Source organism: Aphelocoma coerulescens, chromosome 25 (genome assembly GCF_041296385.1).
Source record: "Aphelocoma coerulescens isolate FSJ_1873_10779 chromosome 25, UR_Acoe_1.0, whole genome shotgun sequence".
Taxonomy (NCBI): domain Eukaryota; kingdom Metazoa; phylum Chordata; class Aves; order Passeriformes; family Corvidae; genus Aphelocoma; species Aphelocoma coerulescens.
In genome coordinates, this window is record NC_091038.1 from 2047677 (window position 1) to 2074055 (window position 26379).

General features: G+C 51.0%; 1 protein-coding gene across 1 annotated transcript in view; it reads right to left on the reverse strand.

The window, feature by feature from the left end:
- Positions 1 to 4745: 4745 nt before the first annotated feature.
- The window catches only part of LOC138098482 (DDB1- and CUL4-associated factor 8-like), a 36449-nt gene continuing 14815 nt past the window's right edge, over positions 4746 to 26379 (reverse strand). The window contains exons 5-14 of the mRNA XM_068995052.1: positions 25574 to 25668; positions 22096 to 22206; positions 14669 to 14741; positions 13668 to 13725; positions 10234 to 10341; positions 7773 to 7859; positions 7548 to 7646; positions 6648 to 6734; positions 5320 to 5406; positions 4746 to 4843 (exon numbers count right to left, since the gene is read on the reverse strand). Of these exons, the coding sequence (XP_068851153.1) occupies positions 4746 to 4843; positions 5320 to 5406; positions 6648 to 6734; positions 7548 to 7646; positions 7773 to 7859; positions 10234 to 10341; positions 13668 to 13725; positions 14669 to 14741; positions 22096 to 22206; positions 25574 to 25668 (903 nt within the window). The remainder of the gene's footprint in view (positions 4844 to 5319; positions 5407 to 6647; positions 6735 to 7547; positions 7647 to 7772; positions 7860 to 10233; positions 10342 to 13667; positions 13726 to 14668; positions 14742 to 22095; positions 22207 to 25573; positions 25669 to 26379) is intronic.

Sequence of the window (26379 nt, forward strand, 5' to 3'; positions counted from 1 at the left end):
TTTTTTCTTCTCTTCCCCCTTTTCCCTTCTCTTCCCAGATTTTCCTTCTCTTCCCCCTTTTTCCTTCTCCTCTTTTTTCCTTCTCTTCCCTCTTTTTTCTTCTTCCCCTTTTCTTTCTTTTCCCCTTTTTCCTTCCCTTCTCCCTTCTCTTCCTCTTTTTCCTTCCCTTCCCAGTTTTTCCCTCTCTTCCCCCTTCTCCTTCTCTTCCCCCTTTTTTCCTTCTCTTCCCAGATTTTCCTTCTCTCCTTCTTTTTCCTTCTTTTCCCTCTTTTTCCTTCTCCTCCCCTTTTTCCTTCTCTCCCCAGTTTTTCCTTCTCTTTCCCCTTTTTCCTTCTCTTCCCCTTTTTCCTTTTTTCTCCTTTTTCTTTTTTTCCCCCCTTTTTCCTCCTCTTCCCCTTTTTCCTTCTCCTCCCCTTTTTCCTTCTCTTCCCTCTTTTTTCTTCTTCCCCCTTTTTCTTTCTTTTCCCCTTTTTCCTTCCCTTCTCCCTTTTCCCTTCTCTTTCCTCTTTTTCCTTCCCTTCCCAGTTTTTCCCTCTCTTCCCTCTTCTTTCTTCTCTTCCCTTTTTTCCTTCTCTTCCCCCTTTTTCTTTCTTTTCCCCCTTTTCCCTTCTCCTCCCCCTTTTTTCCTTCTCTTCCCAGATTTTCCTTCTCTTCCTCTTTTTCCTTCTCTTCCTTCTTTTTCCTTCTTTTCCCTCTTTTTCCTTCTCTCCCCAGTTTTTACTTCTCTTTCCCTTTTTTCCTTCTCTTCCCTCTTTTTTCTTCTTTCTCCTTTTTCCTTCTTTCCCCCCTTTTTCTTTCTCTTCCTTCTTTTTCCTTCTCTTCTCCTTTTTCCCTCTCTTCCCCCTTTTTCCTTCTCCTCTTTTTTCCTTCTCTTCCCCTTTTTTCCTTCTCTTCCCTCTTTTTTCTTCTTCCCCCTTTTTCTTTCTTCTCCCCTTTTTCCTTCCCTTCTCTCTTTTCCCTTCTCTTTCCCCTTTTTCCTTCCCTTCCCAGTTTTTCTCTCTCTTCCCCCTTTTTCCTTCTCCTCCCCCTTTTTCTTTCTTTTCCCAGATTTTCCTTCTCTTCCTCTTTTTCCTTCTCTTCCTTCTTTTTCCTTCTTTTCCCTCTTTTTCCTTCTCCTCCCCTTTTTCCTTCTCTCCCCAGTTTTTACTTCTCTTCCCCCTTTTTCCTTTTTTCTCCTTTTTCTTTTTTCCCCCCTTTTTCCTCCTCTTCCCCTTTTTTCCTTCTCCTCCCCTTTTTTCCTTCTCTTCCCTCTTTTTCCTTTTTTCTCCTTTTTCCTTCTCTTTCCCCCTTTTTCCTTCTCCTCCCCCTTTTTCCTTCTCCTCCCCCTTTTTCCTTCTCTTTCCCCTTTTTCCTTCCCTTCCCAGTTTTTCCCTCTCTTCCCCCTTCTTCCTTCTCTTCCCTTTTTTCTTTCTTTTCCCCCTTTTTCCTTCTCCTCCCCCTTTTTCTTTCTTTTCCCAGATTTTCCTTCCCTTCCCCTTTTTCCTCCTCCTCCCACTTTTTCCTTCTCTTCCCTCTTTTTCCCTTTCTCTGCTTTTTCCTCCTTTTCCCCCCTTTATTCCCATTTTTTCCCCTCCTCTTTCCCTTTTCCCCCTTTTCCCATTTTTTCCCCCCTTCCCCTAATTTTTCCTCTTCCCATTTTCCCCTTTTTCCTTTTCCCTCCTCCCCTTTTTTTCCCTTTTCCTCCCTTCCCCCCCTTTTTTCCCCTTTTTCCCCCATTTTTTCCCCTTTTTCCCCCTTTCCCCCCTTTTTTCCCCTTTTCCTCCCTTTTTCCCCCCCTTTTCCCCCCTTTTTTTCCTTTTTCCCCCCTTTCCCCCCCCTTTTTCCCCTTTTCCTCCCTTTTCCCCCCTTTTTTTCCCTTTTTCCCCCATTTTTTCCCCTTTTTCCCCCTTTCCCCCCGTTTTTCCCCCCCTTTTCCCCCCTTTTTTCCCTTTCCCTCCCTTTTTTCCCCCCTTTTTCCCCCTTTTCCTCCCTTTTCCCCCCTTTTCCTCCCTTTTCCCCCCTTTTTTCCCCCTTTTTCCCCCATTTTTTCCCCTTTTTTCCCCTTTTTTCCCCCCTTTTTCCCCTTTTTTTCTCCCTTTTTCCCCTCTCCCTGGAGGATTTTTGGGAGATTTTGGGATCCCCCAAACCCCTCCTGGGCGGACCCAGATTTGGGGGTTTTGGGGAAGGATTTCAGGAGGATTTTGGGAATATTTGGGGTGAATTTTGGGGTGCTTTAGGGCTGTTTTTGGGGTGATTCTGAGGAAGATTTGGGGCTGATTTTGTGAGGATTTCGGGCTGATTTTGGGATGGATTTGGGAAAGGTTCTGGAGGAATTTCGGGCTGTTTTAGGGCTATTTTAGGGCTCATTTGGGGCTGTTTTAGGGCTATTTTAGGGCTCATTTGGGGCTGACTTTTTGGGGTGATTTGGAGCTGATTTTTTGGGGTGATTCGGGGCTGATTTGGGGCTGTTTTAGGGCTACTTTAGGGCTGATTTGGTGCTGATTTTCAGCTGATTTTCAGCTGGTTTAGGGACAGTTTTAGGGCTGATTTAGGGCTGTTTTAGGGCTGATTTTTTGGGGTGATTTGGGGCTGATTTGGGGCTGTTTTAAGGCTGTTTTAGGGCTGGTTTAGGGCTGATTTTTTGGGGTGATTTGGGGCTGATTTGGGGCTGTTTTAAGGCTGTTTTAGGGCTGTTTTAGGGCTGATTTTCAGTTGATTTAGGGCTGATTTTGGGCTGATTTTTTGGGCTGATCTGGGGCTGGTTTAGGGCTGATTTGGGAGTGATTTGGGGCTGGTTTAGGGCTGATTTTGGGCTGGTTTAGGGCTGATTTTGGGCTGATTTTTTGGGGTGATTTGGGGCTGATTTGGGGCTGATTTGGGGCTGTTTTAGGGCTGATTTTTTGGGGTGATTTGGGGCTGATTTGGGGCTGTTTTAAGGCTGTTTTAGGGCTGATTTGGGGCTGATTTTCAGTTGATTTAGGGCTGATTTAGGGCTGATTTTTTGGGGTGATCTGGGGCTGGTTTAGGGCTGATTTGGGGCTGATTTAGGGCTGATTTGGGGCTGATTTGGGGCTGATTTTTTGGGGTGATTTGGGGCTGTTTTAAGGCTGTTTTAGGGCTGATTTTGGGCTGGTTTAAGGCTGATTTTTTGGGGTGATCTGGGGCTGATTTGGGGCTGTTTTAAGGCTGTTTTAGGGCTGTTTTAGGGCTGATTTTCAGTTGATTTAGGGCTGATTTTGGGCTGATTTTTTGGGCTGATCTGGGGCTGGTTTAGGGCTGATTTGGGAGTGATTTGGGGCTGGTTTAGGGCTGATTTTGGGCTGGTTTAGGGCTGATTTTGGGCTGATTTTTTGGGGTGATTTGGGGCTGATTTGGGGCTGATTTGGGGCTGTTTTAGGGCTGATTTTTTGGGGTGATTTGGGGCTGATTTGGGGCTGTTTTAAGGCTGTTTTAGGGCTGATTTGGGGCTGATTTTCAGTTGATTTAGGGCTGATTTAGGGCTGATTTTTTGGGGTGATCTGGGGCTGGTTTAGGGCTGATTTGGGGCTGATTTAGGGCTGATTTGGGGCTGATTTGGGGCTGATTTTTTGGGGTGATTTGGGGCTGTTTTAAGGCTGTTTTAGGGCTGATTTTGGGCTGGTTTAAGGCTGATTTTTTGGGGTGATCTGGGGCTGGTTTAGGGCTGATTTAGGGCTGTTTTAGGGCTGATTTTCAGTTGATTTAGGGCTGATTTAGGGCTGATTTTTTGGGCTGATTTGGGGCTGGTTTAGGGCTGATTTGGGGCTGATTTTTAGGGGTGATTTGGGGCTAATTTGGGGCTGTTTTAGGGCTATTTTAGGGCTGATTTGGGGCTAGTTTTCAGCTGATTTGGGGCTGATTTGGGCCTAATTTAGGGCTGATTTGGGGCTGTTTTAGGGCTGATTTTTTGGGGTGATCTGGGGCTGGTTTAGGGCTGATTTGGGCTGATTTAGGGCTGATTTTTTGGGGTGATTTGGGCTGATTTGGGGCTGGTTTAAGGCTATTTTAGAGCTGATTTGGGCTGATTTAGGGCTGATTTGGGGCTGATTTTTTGGGCTGATTTAGGGCTGATTTAGGGCTGATTTAGGGCTGGTTTAGGGCTTATTTTAAGTTGATTTAGGGCAGGTGATTCAGGGCCGGTTTCAGGCCCATTTTAGGGCCGTTTTAGGGCTGGTTTGGGGCCTGTTTCGGGCCAGTTTTAGGGCCAGTTTAGGGCTGCTTTGGGGCCGGTTTGGGGCCGTTTTGGGCCCGTTTTAGGGCTGGTTTAGGGCCAGTTTAGGGCCTGTTTTAGGGCTGGTTTCGGTCTGCTTTCGGGCTGGTTTTAGGGCCGGTTTAGGGACAGTTTTAGGGCTAGTTTGGGGCCAGTTTAGGGCCGGTTTTAGGGCCGGTTTAGGGCCGGTTTAGGGCTGTTTTAGGGCCGGTTTAGGGCCGGTTTAGGGCCGGTTTAGGGCTGTTTTAGGGCCGGTTTAGGGCCGGTTTTAGGGCCGGTTTTAGGGCTGTTTTAGGGTCGGTTTAGGGCCGGTTTAGGGCAGGTTTAAGGCCGGTTTTAGGGCCGTTTTAGGCCCAGTTTAGGGCTGACCTGTGGCGTTGTTGCAGTGCCCCTTGTAGCGCCGGCTGTACTGGGCGCCGTCGCTGTGCGAGCAGTCGAACAGGGCCGGTTTAGGGCCGGTTTAGGGCCGGTTTTAGGGCAGGTTTAGGGCTGGTTTAGGGCAGGTTTAGGGCAGGTTTAGGGCCGGTTTAGGGCCGGTTTAGGGCTGACCTGTGGCGTTGTTGCGGTGCCCCTTGTAGCGCCGGCTGTACTGGGCGCCGTCGCTGTGCGAGCAGTCGAACAGGGCCGGTTTTAGGGCTGGTTTAGGGCTGGTTTAGGGCCGGTTTTAGGGCTGTTTTAGGGCCGGTTTAGGGCTGGTTTAGGGCCGGTTTTGGTGCTGTTTTAGGGCCGGTTTGGGCCCGTTTTAGGGCCGGTTTTAGGGCTGTTTTAGGGCTGTTTTAGAGCTGATTTAGGGCTGGTTTAGGGCTGTTTTAGGGCTGGTTTAGGGCCGGTTTAGGGCTGGTTTAGGGCCGGTTTAGGGCCGGTTTAGGGCCGGTTTAGGGCTGACCTGTGGCGTTGTTGCGGTGCCCCTTGTAGCGCCGGCTGTACTGGGCGCCGTCGCTGTGCGAGCAGTCGAACAGGGCCAGTTTTAGGGCCGGTTTAGGGCAGGTTTTAGGGCCGGTTTAGGGCTGTTTTAGGGCCGGTTTAGGGCCGGTTTTAGGGCAGGTTTAGGGCTGGTTTAGGGCAGGTTTAGGGCCGGTTTAGGGCCAGTTTAGGGCTGGTTTAGGGCTGACCTGTGGCGTTGTTGCGGTGCCCCTTGTAGCGCCGGCTGTACTGGGCGCCGTCGCTGTGCGAGCAGTCGAACAGGGCCGGTTTTGGGGCTAGTTTAGGGCCGGTTTTAGGGCTGGTTTAGGGCCGGTTTAGGGCTGGTTTAGGGCCGGTTTTGGTGCTGTTTTAGGGCCGGTTTGGGCCCGTTTTAGGGCCGGTTTTAGGGCTGTTTTAGGGCTGTTTTAGAGCTGGTTTAGGGCTGGTTTAGGGCTGTTTTAGGGCTGGTTTAGGGCCGGTTTAGGGCTGGTTTTAGGGCTGGTTTAGGGCTGGTTTTAGGGCCGTTTTGGGGCCGGTTTAGGGCTGACCTGTGGCGTTGTTGCAGTGCCCCTTGTAGCGCCGGCTGTACTGGGCGCCGTCGCTGTGAGAGCAGTCAAACAGGGCCGGTTTAGGGCCGGTTTTAGGGCTGGTTTAGGGCCGGTTTAGGGCCGGTTTTAGGGCCGGTTTAGGGCCAGTTTAGGGCAGGTTTAGGGCAGGTTTAGGGCCGGTTTTAGGGCTGTTTTAGGGCTGTTTTAGGGCCAGTTTAGGGCAGGTTTAGGGCAGGTTTAAGGCCGGTTTAGGGCCGGTTTAGGGCCGGTTTAGGGCTGACCTGTGGCGTTGTTGCGGTGCCCCTTGTAGCGCCGGCTGTACTGGGCGCCGTCGCTGTGCGAGCAGTCGAACAGGGCCGGTTTTAGGGCCGGTTTAGGGCTGTTTTAGGGCCGGTTTTAGGGCTGTTTTCGGGCCGGTTTAGGGCCGGTTTAGGGCCGGTTTAAGGCCGGTTTTAGGCCGGTTTAGGGCCGGTTTAGGGCCGGTTTAGGGCAGGTTTAGGGCAGGTTTAGGGCAGGTTTAAGGCCGGTTTTAGGCCGGTTTAGGGCCGGTTTAGGGCTGACCTGTGGCGTTGTTGCGGTGCCCCTTGTAGCGCCGGCTGTACTGGGCGCCGTCGCTGTGCGAGCAGTCGAACAGGGCCGGTTTAGGGCTGGTTTTAGGGCCGGTTTAGGGCTGCTTTAGGGCCGGTTTAGGGCCGGTTTAGGGCTGGTTTAGGGCTGGTTTAGGGCCGATTTAGGGCCGGTTTAGGGCTGACCTGTGGCGTTGTTGCGGTGCCCCTTGTAGCGCCGGCTGTACTGGGCGCCGTCGCTGTGCGAGCAGTCGAACAGGGCCGGTTTAGGGCCGGTTTTAGGGCCGGTTTTAGGGCCGGTTTAGGGCTGTTTTAGGGCCGGTTTAGGGCCGGTTTTAGGGCAGGTTTAGGGCTGGTTTAGGGCAGGTTTAGGGCAGGTTTAGGGCCGGTTTAGGGCCGGTTTGGGGCCAGTTTAGGGCTGACCTGTGGCGTTGTTGCGGTGCCCCTTGTAGCGCCGGCTGTACTGGGCGCCGTCGCTGTGCGAGCAGTCGAACAGGGCCGGTTTTGGGGCTAGTTTAGGGCCGGTTTTAGGGCTGGTTTAGGGCCGGTTTAGGGCTGGTTTAGGGCCGGTTTTGGTGCTGTTTTAGGGCCGGTTTGGGCCCGTTTTAGGGCCGGTTTTAGGGCTGTTTTAGGGCTGGTTTAGAGCTGGTTTAGGGCTGGTTTAGGGCTGTTTTAGGGCTGGTTTAGGGCCGGTTTAGGGCTGGTTTTAGGGCTGGTTTAGGGCTGGTTTTAGGGCCGTTTTGGGGCCGGTTTAGGGCTGACCTGTGGCGTTGTTGCAGTGCCCCTTGTAGCGCCGGCTGTACTGGGCGCCGTCGCTGTGCGAGCAGTCAAACAGGGCCGGTTTAGGGCCGGTTTTAGGGCTGGTTTAGGGCCGGTTTAGGGCCGGTTTTAGGGCCGGTTTAGGGCCAGTTTAGGGCAGGTTTAGGGCAGGTTTAGGGCCGGTTTTAGGGCTGTTTTAGGGCTGTTTTAGGGCCAGTTTAGGGCAGGTTTAGGGCAGGTTTAAGGCCGGTTTAGGGCCGGTTTAGGGCCGGTTTAGGGCTGACCTGTGGCGTTGTTGCGGTGCCCCTTGTAGCGCCGGCTGTACTGGGCGCCGTCGCTGTGCGAGCAGTCGAACAGGGCCGGTTTTAGGGCCGGTTTAGGGCTGTTTTAGGGCCGGTTTTAGGGCTGTTTTCGGGCCGGTTTAGGGCCGGTTTAGGGCAGGTTTAAGGCCGATTTTAGGCCGGTTTAGGGCCGGTTTAGGGCCGGTTTAGGGCAGGTTTAGGGCAGGTTTAGGGCAGGTTTAAGGCCGGTTTTAGGCCGGTTTAGGGCCGGTTTAGGGCTGACCTGTGGCGTTGTTGCGGTGCCCCTTGTAGCGCCGGCTGTACTGGGCGCCGTCGCTGTGCGAGCAGTCGAACAGGGCCGGTTTTAGGGCCGGTTTTAGGGCTGGTTTAGGGCCGGTTTAGGGCCGGTTTAGGGCAGGTTTAGGGCTGGTTTAGGGCCGGTTTAGGGCCGGTTTAGGGCAGGTTTAAGGCCGGTTTAGGGCCGGTTTAGGGCCGGTTTAGGGCTGACCTGTGGCGTTGTTGCGGTGCCCCTTGTAGCGCCGGCTGTACTGGGCGCCGTCGCTGTGCGAGCAGTCGAACAGGGCCGGTTTTGGGGCTAGTTTAGGGCCGGTTTTAGGGCTGGTTTAGGGCCGGTTTAGGGCTGGTTTAGGGCCGGTTTTGGTGCTGTTTTAGGGCCGGTTTGGGCCCGTTTTAGGGCCGGTTTTAGGGCTGTTTTAGGGCTGTTTTAGAGCTGGTTTAGGGCTGGTTTAGGGCTGTTTTAGGGCTGGTTTAGGGCCGGTTTAGGGCTGGTTTTAGGGCTGGTTTAGGGCTGGTTTTAGGGCCGGTTTAGGGCCGGTTTAGGGCTGACCTGTGGCGTTGTTGCGGTGCCCCTTGTAGCGCCGGCTGTACTGGGCGCCGTCGCTGTGCGAGCAGTCGAACAGGGCCGGTTTAGGGCCGGTTTTAGGGCTGGTTTAGGGCCGGTTTTAGGGCTGTTTTCGGGCCGGTTTAGGGCCGGTTTAGGGCCGGTTTAGGGCCGGTTTAGGGCAGGTTTAGGGCAGGTTTAGGGCAGGTTTAAGGCCGGTTTTAGGCCGGTTTAGGGCCGGTTTAGGGCTGACCTGTGGCGTTGTTGCGGTGCCCCTTGTAGCGCCGGCTGTACTGGGCGCCGTCGCTGTGCGAGCAGTCGAACAGGGCCGGTTTAGGGCTGGTTTTAGGGCCAGTTTAGGGCCGGCTTTGGGGCTGGTTTAGGGCTGTTTTAGGGCCGGTTTAGGGCCGGTTTTAGGGCTGTTTTAGGGCCGGTTTAGGGCTGCTTTGGGGCCGGTTTAGGGCTGGTTTAGGGCTGTTTTAGGGCCGGTTTAGGGCCTGTTTTAGGGCTGTTTTAGGGCCGTTTTAGGGCCGGTTTTAGGGCTGGTTTAGGCCCGGTTTAGGGCCGGTTTAGGGCTGTTTTAGGGCTGCTTTAGGGCCGGTTTAGGGCCGGTTTAGGGCCGGTTTTAGGGCCGGTTTAGGGCCGGTTTTAGGCCGGTTTAGGGCCGGTTTAGGGCCGGTTTAGGGCCGGTTTAGGGCTGACCTGTGGCGTTGTTGCGGTGCCCCTTGTAGCGCCGGCTGTACTGGGCGCCGTCGCTGTGCGAGCAGTCGAACAGGGCCGGTTTAGGGCAGGTTTAGGGCTGGTTTAGGGCCGGTTTAGGGCCGGTTTTAGGGCTGTTTTAGGGCAGGTTTAGGGCCGGTTTAGGGCCGGTTTGTGCCCGTTTTAGGGCCGGTTTTAGGGCCGGTTTAGGGCCGGTTTAGGGCCGGTTTTAGGGCAGGTTTAGGGCCGGTTTAGGGCCGGTTTAGGGCAGGTTTAGGGCAGGTTTAGGGCCGGTTTAGGGCCGGTTTAGGGCTGACCTGTGGCGTTGTTGCGGTGCCCCTTGTAGCGCCGGCTGTACTGGGCGCCGTCGCTGTGCGAGCAGTCGAACAGGGCCGGTTTAGGGCCGGTTTTAGGGCTGGTTTAGGGCCGGTTTAGGGCCGGTTTTAGGGCCGGTTTAGGGCCAGTTTAGGGCAGGTTTAGGGCAGGTTTAGGGCCGGTTTTAGGGCTGTTTTAGGGCTGGTTTAGGGCCGGTTTAGGGCCGGTTTAGGGCCGGTTTAGGGCTGACCTGTGGCGTTGTTGCGGTGCCCCTTGTAGCGCCGGCTGTACTGGGCGCCGTCGCTGTGCGAGCAGTCGAACAGCGCCGGTTTTAGGGCCAGTTTAGGGCTAGTTTAGGGCCGGTTTTAGGGCTGGTTTAGGGCCGGTTTAGGGCTGTTTTAGGGCTGGTTTAGGGCCGGTTTAGGGCCGGTTTAGGGCCGGTTTTAGGGCTGGTTTAGGGCCGGTTTAGGGCCAGTTTTAGGGCTGGTTTGGGGCCGGTTTAGGGCCGGTTTGGGGCCAGTTTAGGGCCGGTTTGGGCCCATTTTAGGGCTGGTTTAGGGCCAGTTTAGGGCCTGTTTTGGGGCCGGTTTTGGGCCGATTTCGGGCCAGTTTAGGGCCGTTTTAGGGCTGGCTTCGGGCCCGTTTTAGGGTCGTTTTAGGGCTGGTTTAGGGCTGGTTTTAGGGCTGTTTTAGGGCTGGTTTAGGGCCGGTTTAGGGCCGGTTTAGGGCCGGTTTTAGGGCTGGTTTAGGGCAGGTTTAGGGCAGGTTTAGGGCCGGTTTAGGGCCGGTTTAGGGCTGACCTGTGGCGTTGTTGCGGTGCCCCTTGTAGCGCCGGCTGTACTGGGCGCCGTCGCTGTGCGAGCAGTCGAACAGGGCCGGTTTAGGGCCGGTTTTAGGGCTGGTTTAGGGCCGGTTTAGGGCCGGTTTAGGGCCGGTTTTAGGGCTGGTTTAGGGCAGGTTTAGGGCAGGTTTAGGGCCGGTTTAGGGCCAGTTTAGGGCAGGTTTAGGGCAGGTTTAAGGCCGGTTTTAGGGCTGTTTTAGGGCTGTTTTAGGGCCAGTTTAGGGCCGGTTTAGGGCCGGTTTAGGGCCGGTTTAGGGCCGGTTTAGGGCTGACCTGTGGCGTTGTTGCGGTGCCCCTTGTAGCGCCGGCTGTACTGGGCGCCGTCGCTGTGCGAGCAGTCGAACAGGTAAATGTCCTCATCGTTGTACGAGGCCAGCAGCTCTGGGAGCCGGAAAATGGGGAAAAACGGCAGGAAAATGGGGAAAACAGTGGGAAAATGGGGAAAAACATGGGGGAAATGGGAAAAAACGGGGAAAACCAGCAGGGAAATGGGGAAAAACATGGGGAAAGGGGGCAAAAACCAGCGGGAAATGGGGAAAAATGGGGGGGAAGAGGGGAAAAACAGCAGGAAAATGGGAAAAAACACAGGGAAATGGGGAAAAATGGCAGGGAAAGGGGAAAAAACACAGGGAAAATGGGGAAAAACAGTGGGAAATCAGGAAAAAACGGGGGAATGGGGGAAAAACAGTAGGAAATGGGGAAAATGGGGAAAAATGGGGGGAAATGGGGAAAAACAGTGGGAAATGAGGAAAAAACAGCAGGAAAATGGGGAAAACATGGGGGAAATGGGGAAAAATGGGGAAAAACACAGGGAAAAATGGCAGGGAAATGGGGAAAAAACAGCAGGAAATGGGGAAAACCACAGGGAAAATGGGGAAAAAGGGGGGGAAATGGGGAAAACAGTGGGAAAATGGGAAAAACAGCAGGAAAAGGGGGAAAACACAGTGGGAAATGGGGAAAAATGGGGAAAAAGGGGAAAAATGGGGGGAAATGGGGCAAAACAATGGGAAATCAGGAAAAAACAGCAGGAAAATGGGCAAAACATGGGGGAAATGGGGAAAAATGGGGAAAAACAGGGAAAAATGGCAGGGAAAGGGGGAAAAATGGGGGGGAAATGGGGAAAAACCATGGGGAAAACGGGGAAAACCAGCGGGGAAAAATTGGGAAAAACAGCGGGAAACCGGGAAAAACATGGGGGGAAATGGGGAAAAATGGGGAAAACCAGGGAAAAATGGCAAGGAAATGGGGAAAAACACAGGGAAAATGGGGAAAACATGGGGGAAATGGGGAAAAACCATGGGAAAAAGGGGGAAAAATGGGGAAAAACAGCAGGAAATGGGGAAAAACCATGGGGAAAATGGGGAAAACCAGCAGGGAAAAATTGGGAAAAACAGCGGGAAACCGGGAAAAACATGGGGGGAAATGGGGAAAAATGGGGAAAACCAGGGAAAAATGGCAAGGAAATGGGGAAAAACACAGGGAAAATGGGGAAAACATGGGGGAAATGGGGAAAAACGGGGAAAACCAGCGAGAAATGGGGAAAAACAGTGGGAAAAGGGGGAAAATCATGGGGAAAAGGGGGAAAAACAGCAGGGAAAGGGGGAAAAATGGGGGGGAAATGGGGAAAACACAGGGAAAATGGGGAAAACATGGGGGAAATGGGGAAAAACGGTGGGAAATGGGGAAAAACACTGGGAAAATGGGGAAAAACACGGGGAAAATGGGGAAAAACATGGGGGGAAATGGGGAAAAATGGGGAAAACCAGGGAAAAATGGCAAGGAAATGGGGAAAAGCAGAGGGAAAATGGGGAAAACATGGGGGAAATGGGGAAAAATGGGGAAAAACGGCAGGAAATGGGGAAAAACACAGGGAAAATGGGGAAAACATGGGGGAAATGGGGAAAAGCAGAGGGAAAATGGGGAAAAACGGTGGGAAATGGGGAAAAATGGGGGGGAAAGGGGGAAATACACAGGGAAAATGGGGAAAAACACAGGGAAAATGGGGAAAACGGTGGGAAATGGGGAAAAACACTGGGAAAATGGGGAAAAATAGTGGGAAATGGGGAAAAACATGGGGGGAAATGGGGAAAAATGGGGAAAACCAGCGGGAAATGGGGGAAAAACATTGGGAAATGGGGAAAAACCATGGGGAAAAGGGGGAAAAACGGTAGGAAATGGGGGAAAAACACAGGGAAAATGGGGAAAAACACGGGGAAAATGGGGAAAAACATGGGGGGAAATGGGGAAAAACATGGGGAAAACAGGGAAAACCAGCGGGGAAAAATGGGGAAAACCAGGGAAAAATGGCAAGGAAATGGGGAAAAACACAGGGAAAATGGGGAAAACATGGGGGAAATGGGGAAAAACCATGGGAAAAAGGGGAAAACCAGCAGGGAATAATTGGGAAAAACAGCGGGAAACCGGGAAAAACATGGGGGGAAATGGGGAAAAATGGGGAAAACCAGGGAAAAATGGCAAGGAAATGGGGAAAAACACAGGGAAAATGGGGAAAACATGGGGGAAATGGGGAAAAACAGCAGGGAAAGGGGGAAAAATGGGGGGGGAAGGGGGGAAAACACAGGGAAAATGGGGAAAAATGGGGGGAAATGGGGCAAAACAATGGGAAATCAGGAAAAACCAGCAGGAAAATGGGAAAAACACAGGGAAAATGGGAAAAACATGGGGGAAATGGGGAAAAACGGGGAAAACCAGCGAGAAATGGGGAAAAACAGTGGGAAAAGGGGAAAAATCATGGGGAAAAGGGGGAAAAACAGCAGGGAAAGGGGGAAAAATGGGGGGGAAATGGGGAAAACACAGGGAAAATGGGGAAAAACGGCAGGAAAATGGGAAAACCATGGGGAGAATGGGGAAAAATGGGGAAAAACGGCAGGAAATGGGGAAAAACAGAGGGAAAATGGGGAAAACATGGGGGAAATGGGGAAAAGCAGAGGGAAAATGGGGAAAAACGGTGGGAAATGGGGAAAAATGGGGGGGAAAGGGGGAAATACACAGGGAAAATGGGGAAAAACACAGGGAAAATGGGGAAAAACGGTGGGAAATGGGGAAAAACACTGGGAAAATGGGGAAAAATAGTGGGAAATGGGGAAAAACATGGGGGGAAATGGGGAAAAATGGGGAAAACCAGCGGGAAATGGGGGAAAAACAGCAGGGAAAAAGGGGGAAAAATGGGGAAAAATGGCAGGAAATGGGGAAAAACAGCGGAAAATGGGGAAAAACACAGGGAAAATGGGGAAAAACACAGGGAAAATGGGGAAAACGGTGGGAAATGGGGAAAAACATGGGGAAAACAGGGAAAACCAGCGGGGAAAAATGGGGAAAACCAGGGAAAAATGGCAAGGAAATGGGGAAAAACACAGGGAAAATGGGGAAAACATGGGGGGAATGGGGAAAAATGGGGAAAAACGGCAGGAAATGGGGAAAAACACAGGGAAAATGGGGAAAACATGGGGGAAATGGGGAAAAACCATGGGAAAAAGGGGAAAACCAGCAGGGAATAATTGGGAAAAACAGCGGGAAACCGGGAAAAACATGGGGGGAAATGGGGAAAAATGGGGAAAACCAGGGAAAAATGGCAAGGAAATGGGGAAAAACAGAGGGAAAATGGGGAAAACATGGGGGAAATGGGGAAAAACACTGGGAAATGGGGAAAAGCAGAGGGAAAATGGGAATTTGGGCTCGCAACTCACCGGAGCCGTCGTGGCTGTACACCAGGCAGGTGATGTTGGCTTTGGAGTCGCTGCTCACCTGGAAAAAGGGGGAAAATTCCGGGATTGAGCCGCTTTTCCCGGGAATTCCGAGCGGGAAAGGCCCCAGGGAGGGGTTGGGGGAGGGGAAATTTGGGATGGGGGGAAAAAAACCCCAAAAAAATGGGAGATTTTAGGGGATTTTGAGGGGATTTTAGGGGGGTTTTGGGGCTCTTCCCGGCTTCTTCCCATTGGTGATTCCAGCAACAATCCCAGTGCTCCCAGTTCCCTCCCAGTGCTCCCAGTATTCCCAGTGCTCCAGTATTCCCAGTGCTCCCAGTGCTCCAGTATTCCCAGTGTTTCCAGTGCTCCCAGTATTCCCAGGGCTCCCAGTGCTCCCAGTTCCCTCCCAGTGCTCCCAGTATTCCCAGTGCTCCAGTATTCCCAGTGCTCCCAGTGCTCCAGTATTCCCAGTGTTTCCAGTGCTCCCAGTATTCCCAGGGCTCCCAGTGCTCCCAGTTCCCTCCCAGTGCTCCCAGTATTCCCAGTGCTCCAGTATTCCCAGTGCTCCCAGTATTCCCAGTGCTCCCAGTGCTGCCAGTGCTCCCAGTGTTCCCAGTGCTCCCAGTATTCCCAGTCCCTCCCAGTGCTCCCAGTGCTCCCAGTATTCCCAGGGCTCCCAGTGTCCCCAGTGCTCCCAGTATTCCCACTGCTCCCAGTGCTCCCAGTATTCCCAGGGCTCCCAGTTCCTCCCAGTCCCTCCCAGTGCTCCCAGTATTCCCAGTGCTCCCAGTGTTCCCAATGCTCCCAGTGCTGCCAGTATTCCCAGTGCTCCCAGTGTTCCCAGTGCTCCCAGTGTTCCCAGTGCTCCCAGTGCTCCCAGTGTTCCCAGTGCTGCCAGTGCTCCCAGTGTTCCCAGTGCTCCCAGTATTCCCAGTGCTCCCAATGCTCCCAGTATTCCCAGTCCCTCCCAGTGCTCCCAGTGCTCCCAGTATTCCCAGTACCAGGTGGTGGGGGCAGAACTTCTTCAGGACTCCGTTGTTCTCGTTCTCGTCGATTTTTCTCTGGTCGTAAATCCTGCAGGAATCGGGGGGGGAAAAAGGATTGGGATCCACTCCAGGGGGGCTTCTGATCCCAAAAAATCCCCTCTGCAAGCTCCAGGATCCCATCCTAAAATCCTCTGGGATCTGGGCTGGAATAGGAACGGATTTGGGGCAGGAATGATGTTCCCATGGGAAAAATCTCATCCTAAAATTCCCTGGGATTTCTGGGCTGGGAAATGCCAGGATTTGGGGCAGGAATGATGTTCCCATGGGCAAAATCCCATCCTAAAATTCCCTGGGGATCTGGGCTGGAATAGGAATGGATTTGGGGCAGGAATGATGTTCCCATGGGAAAAATCCCATCCTAAAATTCCCTGGGATTTCTGGGATTTTTGGGCTGAGAAATGCCAGGATTTGGGGCTGGAATGATGTTCCCATGGGGAAAATTCCATCCTAAAATCCTTTGGGATTTCTGGGCTGGGAAATGCCAGGATTTGGGGCAGGAATGATGTTCCCATGGGAAAAATCCCATCCTAAAATTCCCTGGGATTTCTGGGATTTTTGGGCTGGGAAATGCCATGATTTGGGGCTGCAATGATGTTCCCATGGGCAAAATCTCATCCTAAAATTCCCTGGGATTTCTGTTCTGGATTTGGGGCTGGAATGATGTTCCCATGGGGAAAATCCCATCCTAAAATTCCCTGGGATTTCTGTTCTGGATTTGGGGCTGGAATGATGTTCCCATGGACAAAATCCCATCCTAAAATCCTTTGGGATTTCTGGGATTTCTGGGCTGGAATAGGAACGGATTTGGGGCTGGAATGATGTTCCCATGGGCAAAATCCCATCCTAAAATTCCCTGGGATTTCTGGGCTGGATTTGGGGCTGGAATGATGTTCCCATGGGCAAAATCCCATCCTAAAATTCCTGAAATTTCTGGGATTTCTGGGCTGGGAAATGCCAGGATTTGGGGCTGGAATGATGTTCCCATGGCAAAATTCCATCCTAAAATTCCCTGGGATTTCTGGGATTTTTGGGCTGGGAAATGCCAGGATTTGGGGCTGGAATGATGTTCCCATGGGCAAAATCCCATCCTAAAATCCCTTTGGGATTTCTGGGATTTCTGGGCTGGAACAGGCCTGGATTTGGGGCAGGAATGATGTTCCCATGGACAAAATTCCATCCTAAAATTCCCTGGGATTTCTGCTCTGGATTTGGGGCTGGAATGATGTTCCCATGGGCAAAATCCCATCCTAAAATCCTTTGGGATTTCTGGGATTTCTGGGCTGGAATGCCAGGATTTGGGGCTGGAATGATGTTCCCATGGGCAAAATCCCATCCTAAAATTCCCTGGGATTTCTGGGATTTTTGGGCTGGGAAATGCCAGGATTTGGGGCTGGAATGATGTTCCCATGGGAAAAATCCCATCCTAAAATCCCTTTGGGATTTCTGGGATTTCTGGGCTGGAACAGGCCTGGATTTGGGGCAGGAATGATGTTCCCATGGGAAAAATCCCATCCTAAAATTCCCTGGGATTTCTGTTCTGGATTTGGGGCTGGAATGATGTTCCCATGGGCAAAATCCCATCCTAAAATCCTTTGGGATTTCTGGGCTAGGAAATGCCAGGATTTGGGGCTGGAATGATGTTCCCATGGGGAAAATTCCATCCTAAAATTCCCTGGGATTTCTGTTCTGGAACAGGCCAGGATTTGGGGCTGGAATGATGTTCCCATGGGAAAATCCCATCCTAAAATCCTTTGGGATTTCTGGGCTGGAATAGGAACGGATTTGGGGCTGGAATGATGTTCCCATGGGCAAAATCCCATCCTAAAATCCTTTGGGATTTTTGGGCTAGGAAATGCCAGGATTTGGGGCTGGAATGATGTTCCCATGGGGAAAATCCCATCCTAAAATCCTTTGGGATTTCTGGGCTAGGAAATGCCAGGATTTGGGGCTGGAATGATGTTCCCATGGCAAAATCCCATCCTAAAATTCCCTGGGATTTCTGGGATTTTTGGGCTGGGAAATGCCAGGATTTGGGGCAGGAATGATGTTCCCATGGGCAAAATCCCATCCTAAAATTCCTGGGATTTTTGGGCTGGGAAATGCGAGGATTTGGGGCTGGAATGATGTTCCCATGGGCAAAATCCCATCCTAAAATTCCCTGGGATTTCTGTTCTGGATTTGGGGCTGGAATGATGTTCCCATGGGCAAAATCCCATCCTAAAATCCTTTGGGATTTCTGGGCTGGAATAGGAACGGATTTGGGGCAGGAATGGTGTTCCCATGGGCAAAATCCCATCCTAAAATTCCCCGGGATTTCTGGGATTTTTGGGCTGGAACAGGCCTGGATTTGGGGCAGGAATGATGTTCCCATGGGCAAAATCCCATCCTAAAATTCCCTGGGATTTCTGGGATTTCTGGGCTGGGAAATGCCAGGATTTGGGGCAGGAATGATGTTCCCATGGGAAAAATCCCATCCTAAAATCCTCTGGGATCTGGGCTGGAATAGGAACGGATTTGGGGCAGGAATGGTGTTCCCATGGGCAAAATCCCATCCTAAAATTCCCTGGGATTTCTGGGCTGGAATAGGAATGGATTTGGGGCTGGAATGATGTTCCCATGGGGAAAATCCCATCCTAAAATTCCTGGGATTTTTGGGCTGGGAAATGCCAGGATTTGGGGCTGGAATGATGTTCCCATGGGGAAAATCCCATCCTAAAATTCCCTGGGATTTCTGGGATTTTTGGGCTGGGAAATGCCAGGATTTGGGGCAGGAATGATGTTCCCATGGGAAAAATCCCATCCTAAAATTCCCTGGGATTTCTGTTCTGGATTTGGGGCTGGAATGATGTTCCCATGGACAAAATCCCATCCTAAAATCCTTTGGGATTTCTGGGATTTCTGGGCTGGAATAGGAACGGATTTGGGGCTGGAATGATGTTCCCATGGGCAAAATCCCATCCTAAAATTCCCTGGGATTTCTGGGCTGGAACAGGCCTGGATTTGGGGCTGGAATGATGTTCCCATGGGAAAAATCCCATCCTAAAATTCCCTGGGATTTCTGTTCTGGATTTGGGGCTGGAATGATGTTCCCATGGGCAAAATCCCATCCTAAAATCCTTTGGGATTTCTGGGCTAGGAAATGCCAGGATTTGGGGCTGGAATGATGTTCCCATGGGCAAAATCCCATCCTAAAATCCTTTGGGATTTCTGGGATTTCTGGGCTGGAATAGGAACGGATTTGGGGCTGGAATGATGTTCCCATGGGCAAAATCCCATCCTAAAATTCCCTGGGATTTCTGGGATTTTTGGGCTGGGAAATGCCAGGATTTGGGGCTGGAATGATGTTCCCATGGGAAAAATCCCATCCTAAAATCCCTTTGGGATTTCTGGGATTTCTGGGCTGGAACAGGCCTGGATTTGGGGCAGGAATGATGTTCCCATGGGAAAAATCCCATCCTAAAATTCCCTGGGATTTCTGTTCTGGATTTGGGGCTGGAATGATGTTCCCATGGGCAAAATCCCATCCTAAAATCCTTTGGGATTTCTGGGCTAGGAAATGCCAGGATTTGGGGCTGGAATGATGTTCCCATGGGGAAAATTCCATCCTAAAATTCCCTGGGATTTCTGTTCTGGAACAGGCCAGGATTTGGGGCAGGAATGATGTTCCCATGGGAAAATCCCATCCTAAAATCCTTTGGGATTTCTGGGCTGGAATAGGAACGGATTTGGGGCTGGAATGATGTTCCCATGGGCAAAATCCCATCCTAAAATCCTTTGGGATTTTTGGGCTAGGAAATGCCAGGATTTGGGGCTGGAATGATGTTCCCATGGGGAAAATCCCATCCTAAAATCCTTTGGGATTTCTGGGCTAGGAAATGCCAGGATTTGGGGCTGGAATGATGTTCCCATGGGCAAAATCCCATCCTAAAATTCCCTGGGATTTCTGGGCTGGAACAGGCCTGGATTTGGGGCTGGAATGATGTTCCCATGGGGAAAATCCCATCCTAAAATTCCCTGGGATTTCTGGGCTGGATTTGGGGCTGGAATGATGTTCCCATGGGCAAAATCCCATCCTAAAATTCCTGGAATTTCTGGGATTTCTGGGCTGGGAAATGCCAGGATTTGGGGCTGGAATGATGTTCCCATGGGCAAAATCCCATCCTAAAATTCCCTGGGATTTCTGGGATTTTTGGGCTGGGAAATGCCAGGATTTGGGGCTGGAATGATGTTCCCATGGGCAAAATCCCATCCTAAAATCCCTTTGGGATTTCTGGGATTTCTGGGCTGGAACAGGCCTGGATTTGGGGCTGGAATGATGTTCCCATGGGGAAAATCCCATCCTAAAATCCTTTGGGATTTCTGGGCTAGGAAATGCCAGGATTTGGGGCTGGAATGATGTTCCCATGGGAAAAATCTCATCCTAAAATTCCTGGGATTTTTGGGCTGGGAAATGCCAGGATTTGGGGCTGGAATGATGTTCCCATGGGAAAAATCTCATCCTAAAATTCCTGGGATTTTTGGGCTGGGAAATGCCAGGATTTGGGGCAGGAATGATGTTCCCATGGGAAAAATTCCATCCTAAAATTCCCTGGGATTTCTGTTCTGGATTTGGGGCTGGAATGATGTTCCCATGGACAAAATCCCATCCTAAAATCCTTTGGGATTTCTGGGATTTCTGGGCTGGAATAGGAACGGATTTGGGGCTGGAATGATGTTCCCATGGGCAAAATCCCATCCTAAAATTCCCTGGGATTTCTGGGCTGGAACAGGCCTGGATTTGGGGCTGGAATGATGTTCCCATGGGCAAAATCCCATCCTAAAATCCCTTTGGGATTTCTGGGATTTCTGGGCTGGAACAGGCCTGGATTTGGGGCTGGAATGATGTTCCCATGGGGAAAATCCCATCCTAAAATCCTTTGGGATTTCTGGGCTAGGAAATGCCAGGATTTGGGGCTGGAATGATGTTCCCATGGGAAAAATCTCATCCTAAAATTCCTGGGATTTTTGGGCTGGGAAATGCCAGGATTTGGGGCTGGAATGATGTTCCCATGGGAAAAATCTCATCCTAAAATTCCTGGGATTTTTGGGCTGGGAAATGCCAGGATTTGGGGCTGGAATGATGTTCCCATGGGCAAAATCCCATCCTAAAATCCTTTGGGATTTCTGGGCTGGAATAGGAACGGATTTGGGGCTGGAATGATGTTCCCATGGGCAAAATCCCATCCTAAAATTCCCTGGGATTTCTGGGATTTTTGGGCTGGGAAATGCCAGGATTTGGGGCTGGAATGATGTTCCCATGGGCAAAATCCCATCCTAAAATTCCCTGGGATTTCTGGGATTTTTGGGCTGGGAAATGCCAGGATTTGGGGCTGGAATGATGTTCCCATGGGAAAAATCCCATCCTAAAATCCTTTGGGATTTCTGGGCTGGAATAGGAACGGATTTGGGGCAGGAATGATGTTCCCATGGACAAAATCCCATCCTAAAATCCTTTGGGATTTCTGGGCTGGAATAGGAACGGATTTGGGGCAGGAATGATGTTCCCATGGGAAAAATCTCATCCTAAAATTCCCTGGGATTTCTGTTCTGGATTTGGGGCTGGAATGATGTTCCAATGGGCAAAATCCCATCCTAAAATCCTTTGGGATTTTTGGGCTAGGAAATGCCAGGATTTGGGGCTGGAATGATGTTCCCATGGGCAAAATCCCATCCTAAAATTCCCTGGGATTTCTGTTCTGGATTTGGGGCTGGAATGATGTTCCAATGGCAAAATTCCATCCTAAAATTCCTCTGGGATTTCTGGGCTGAGAAATGCCAGGATTTGGGCTCTCCCAGTGCTCCCAGTTTGGCCTCACCTGACGAACTGGTCCTGATTTGGGAAGGGGGAAAAAGGTGGATTTGAAAAAGGGAAACTGGGCAAGGGAATCCCTGGATTTGGGATGAAGAATCCCTGGATTTGGGCTCTCCCAGTGCTCCCAGTTTGGCCCCACCTCACTGACTGGTCCCGATTTGGGAAGGGGGGAAAAGGTGGATTTAAAAAAGGGAAATTGGGCAGGGGAATCCCTGGATTTGGGCTGGGAAATGCCAGGATTTGGGCTCTCCCAGTGCTCCCAGTTTGGCCCCAAGGGAATCCCAGGATTTGGGCTCTCCCAGTGCTCCCAGTTTGGCCCCAAGGGAATCCCTGGATTTGGGCTCTCCCAGTGCTCCCAGTTTGGCCCCAAGGGAATCCCAGGATTTGGGCTCTCCCAGTGCTCCCAGTTTGGCCCCAAGGGAATCCCAGGTTTTTTGCTCTCCCAGTGCTCCCAGTTTGGCCCCAAGGGAATCCGAGGATTTGGGCTCTCCCAGTGCTCCCAGTTTGGCCCCAAGGGAATCCCTGGATTTGGGCTCTCCCAGTGCTCCCAGTTTGGGCCCAAGGGAATCCCAGGATTTGGGCTGGGAAATCCCAGGATTTGGGCTCTCCCAGTGCTCCCAGTTTGGCCTCAAGGGAATCCCAGGATTTGGGCTCTCCCAGTGCTCCCAGTTTGGCCTCAAGGGAATCCCTGGATTTGGGCTCTCCCAGTGCTCCCAGTTTGGCCCCAAGGGAATCCCTGGATTTGGGCTCTCCCAGTGCTCCCAGTTTGGCCCCAAGGGAATCCCAGGATTTGGGCTCTCCCAGTGCTCCCAGTTTGGCCCCAAGGGAATCCCAGGTTTTTTGCTCTCCCAGTGCTCCCAGTTTGGCTTCACCTGACGAACTGGTCCTGATTTGGGAAGGGGGAAAAAGGTGGATTTGAAAAAAGGGAAATTGGGCAGGGGAATCCCTGGATTTGGGATGGGAAATCTCCCAGTGCTCCCAGTTTGGCCCCAAGGGAATCCCTGGATTTGGGCTGGGAAATGCCAGGATCTGGGCTCTCCCAGTGCTCCCAGTTTGGCCTCAAGGGAATCCCTGGATTTGGGCTCTCCCAGTGCTCCCAGTTTGGGCCCCAGGGAATCCCTGGATTTGGGCTCTCCCAGTGCTCTCAGTTTGGCCCCAAGGGAATCCCAGGATTTGGGCTCTCCCAGTGCTCCCAGTTTGGCCTCAAGGGAATCCCTGGATTTGGGATGAAAAATCCCTGGATTTGGGCTGGGTAATGCCAGGATTTGGGCTCTCCCAGTGCTCCCAGTTTGGCCCCAAGGGAATCCCAGGATCTGGGCTCTCCCAGTGCTCCCAGTTTGGCCCCAAGGGAATCCCAGGTTTTTTGCTCTCCCAGTGCTCCCAGTTTGGCCTCACCTGACGAACTGGTCCTGATTTGGGAAGGGGGAAAAAGGTGGATTTGAAAAAAGGGAAATTGGGCAGGGGAATCCCTGGATTTGGGATGAAGAATCCCAGGTTTTTTGCTCTCCCAGTGCTCCCAGTTTGGCCCCACCTGACGAACTGGTCGCGGCCGCCGACGGCGAACTGGGAGGTGTTGGCGGGGTTGACGAAGATCGTGTAGAGCCCAACCTTCTTCTCCTTCTCCTTCGTCACCACCAATTTCCTGGGAAAAGCCCCGGGATCAGCCCCAGCCCCACCCCAAATCCCCCCCAATCCCAGTCCAAACTGGGACAGGCCGGAGTTGGAATGGCCAAGGGAGAAAAATCCCCAAAATCCTCATTTTCTCCCCCAAAATCCCCATTTTTCCCCCCAAAACTCCATTTTTCCCCCAAAAATTCCCTTTTTTCCCCTAAAAAAATCCCCATTTTCCCTCCAAAAAATCCCCATTTTGCCCCAAAAAATCCCCATTTTTCCCCCCTAAAAAATCCCCATTTTTCCCCCCTAAAAAATTCCCATTTTTCCCCCCAAATCTCCATTTTTCCCCCCAAATCTCCATTTTTCCCCCCAAAATCCCCATTTCTCCCCCAAAATCCCCATTTTTCCTGCAAAAATCCCTTTTTCCCCTAAAAAAATCCCCGTTTTTTCCCCATAAATCCCCATTTTTTTCCTAAAATCCTCATTTTTCCTCCAAAATCTCCATTTTTCCCCCAAAATCCCCATTTTTCCCCCCTAAAATCCCCATTTTTCCCCCAAAATCTCCATTTTCCCCCCAAATCTCCATTTTCCCCCCCAAAATGCCCATTTTTGCCCCGAAAATCCCCATTTTCCCTAAAAAATCTCCATTTTCTCCCCAAAAATCCCCATTTTTGCCCAAAAATCCCCATTTTTTCCCCCGAAAATCCCCATTTTCCCTAAAAAATCTGCATTTTCTCCCCATAAATCCCCATTTTTCTCCTAAAATCCTCATTTTTCCTCCAAAATCCCCATTTTCCCCCCTAAAATCCCCATTTTTCTCCTAAAAAACCCCAATTTTTCCCCCTAAATCCTCATTTTCTCCTAAAAAAATCCCCATTTTCTCCCCAAAAATCCCCATTTTTCCCCCAAAATCCCCATTTTTCTCCTAAAAAACCCCAATTTTTCCCCCTAAATCCCCATTTTCCCCTAAAAAATCCCCATTTTTCCCCCAAAATCCCCATTTTTCCCTAAGAACAGCTGGGATGTGAGGGAATTTGGGGCACTCCAGGAGGGAAATATTTGGGGCTGGCTCTGCCAGAGTTTTCCCTCTACAAAGAATCACTTTTCTCCCAAAAATTCCTGGTTTCCCTCAAAAACCAATGGTTTTTTCCTCAAAAACAAGTGATTTTTCCCAAAAAACCCCAACCTGCTTTCCAAAAAAAAAACCTCAAAAAGATGTTTTCTCCCAAAATTAATCTGATTAAAAAATAATTTATCAGCTTTCCCAGAAAAATATTTTCGTCAAAAATATCAATTAAAAAAAAAAAAATCAATGTTATCTTCCCAAAATCTTCATTTTCCCAAAAAAACCCAACCCATTTTCCCCACAAAAATAACCCGATTTCCCCAAAAATCCCTAATTTCCCAAAAAACCCAATTTTTCCCCAAAACCCAGCTGTCTCCACCCCAGATTCCCATTTTTCCCCACATCCCACCTGTTATTCCCCAAACCCACACCTGTCCTCACTCCTAAAAATCCCCATTTTCCCCCCAAAAAGATCCCCTTTTTCCTGCCCCAAATCCCCATTTCACCCCCACAATTCCCCATTTCCCCTCAGAACCCCATTTTCCCCTCAGAATTTCCAGTTTTCCCCTCAGAATTCTCACCTTTCCCCTCAGAATTCCCATTTTTCCTCTCAGAATTCCCATTTTTCCAGTCACTCACGATGCAGGCTGGTCCTGCCACAGCTCGATGGAATCCCCATTTCCCCCCCCAAATCCCCCTTTTTCCCCACAGAATCCCCATTTCATCCCCAGAATTCCTGATTTGCCCCTCAGAATTCTCACTTTTCCCATCAGAATTCCCATTTTTCACCTCACAATTCCCATTTTTCCCCTCAGAATTCTCACTTTTCCTCTCAGAATTCTCACTTTTCCTCTCAGAATTCCCATTTTTCCCCTCAGAATTCCTGTTTTTCCCCTCAGAATTCTCACCTTTCCCCTCAAATTCCCATTTTTCCCCTCACAATTCCCATTTTTCCAGTCACTCACAATGCAGGCTGGTCCTGCCACAAGTCAATGGAATCCCCTTTTCCCACCCAAAATCCCCTTATTTTCCCCACAGAATCCCCATTTCATCCCCAGAATTCCTGATTTTCCCTTCAGAATTCTCATTTTCCCCTCAGAATTCTCACCTTTCCCCTCAGAATTCCCATTTTTCCCCTCACAATTCCCCTTTTTCCAGTCACGATGTGGGCTGGTCCTGCCGCAGGTCGATGGGATCCCCTTTTCCCACCCCAAATCCCCTTCTTTTCCCCCAGAATCCCCATTTCACCCCCAGAATTCCCCATTTCTCACCCAGAATCCCCATTTCCTGCCCAGAATTCTCAATTTTCCTCTCAGAATTCCCAATTTTTCCCTCAGAATTCCCATTTTTCCCCTCAGAATTCCCAATTTTCCGGTCACTCACAATGCAGGCTGGTCCTGCTGCAGGTCTATGGGGTCCCCTTTTCCCACCCCAAATCCCCTTCTTTTCCCACAGAATCCCCATTTCACCCCCAGAATTCCTGATTTTCCCCTCAGAATTCCCACTTTTCCCCTCAGAATTCCCATTTTTCCCCTCAGAATTCCCAATTTTCCGGTCACTCACGATGCGGGCCGGTCCTGCCACAGGTCAATGGAATCTCCATTCTTCCCTCCCCAAACCCCCATTAATCCCCTGAAACCCCGGGTTTCCCATCCCGAATTGCCGATTTTCCCCTCAGAATTCCCATTTTTCCCCTCAGAATTCCCATTTTTCCCCTCAGAATTCCCAGTTTTCCCCTCAGAATTCCCCATTTTTCCAGTCACTCACAATGCAGGCTTGTCCCGCCACAGGTTGATGGAATCCCCATTATTCCTTCCAAACCCTCATTTTCTTCCCCCAACCCCCATTATTCTTACAGAATTCCTGATTTGCCCCACAGAATTCCCATTTTTCCCCTCAGAATTCTCACCTTTCCCCTCAGAATTCCCAATTTTCCCCTCAGAATTCCCAATTTTCCGATCACTCACAATGCAGGCTGGTCCTGCTGCAGGTCTATGGGGCCCCCTTTTCCCACCCAAAATCCCCTTCTTTTCCCACAGAATCTCCATTTCACCCCCAGAATTCCTGATTTTCCCCTCAGAATTCCCACTTTTCCCCTCAGAATTCCCATTTTTCCCCTCAGAATTCCCATTTTTCCGGTCACTCACGATGCGGGCCGGTCCTGCCACAGGTCAATGGAATCTCCATTCTTCCCTCCCCAAACCCCCATTATTCCCCTGAAACCCCGGGTTTCCCATCCCGAATTGCCGATTTTCCCCTCAGAATTCCCATTTTTCCCCTCAGAATTCCCATTTTTCCCCTCAGAATTCCCAATTTCCTGGCCACTCACGAGGCAGGCCGGTCCTGCCGCAGATCGATGGTGAAGACCACGGCGTCCTCCCCCGCCGACAGGAACGTGCAGGGTGAGTCCGGCTCCAGCGCCAGCTGGGATTGGGGGAAAACAGGGAAAAAAACAGCGGGAATGGCTCCCAAAAATCCCAAAAAACAGGAAAATCCACACCGAAAAACCCCCAAGTTTGGGGATCCCTGCCCTGAATTGCGGTGATGTCATCGGGGAGGGGGGGGACGACATCATTGCGGGATGATGTCATCGGGACTACGGCACAGCCAAAGGTTTGAATTGCAACCAAAAAGTGGGAAAATCCCAGAAATTCCCAGGTTTTAATGGAGCTGAGCATGGGGTGATGTCACTGGGAGGCCGCAGATGACGTCACAGTGATGTGACTAGTGACAATGGCACATCCAAGGCTTTAAATATTTGGGAATTGATTCCATTGGCTCCCAAAAAGTCAGAAAAATCCTTCTTTTCTCCCCAAAACCTTCTGATTTTAATGGAGAAAAACTGGATCCCCCCCCTTACCTGGCTGGTGAAGTCACCAAGAGCTCGCAGGTGACATCACAGCTGCCAAAGGGTACATCCAAGCCTTTAAATATTTGGGAATCGCTTCCAGAAAGTGGGAAAATCCCTTCCTTTCTCCCCCCAAAAAAAACCACCCCTGATCTTTAGGAAAAGGAGCAGACGAACCACCCGCTCACCCCAGGTGACTCCCCCCCACCCCAATGACCATTCCCACCGTGTTTCCCCATTCCCAGGCCACCCAAATCCTGGGATTTGCCATTCCCAAATGCCAGCTC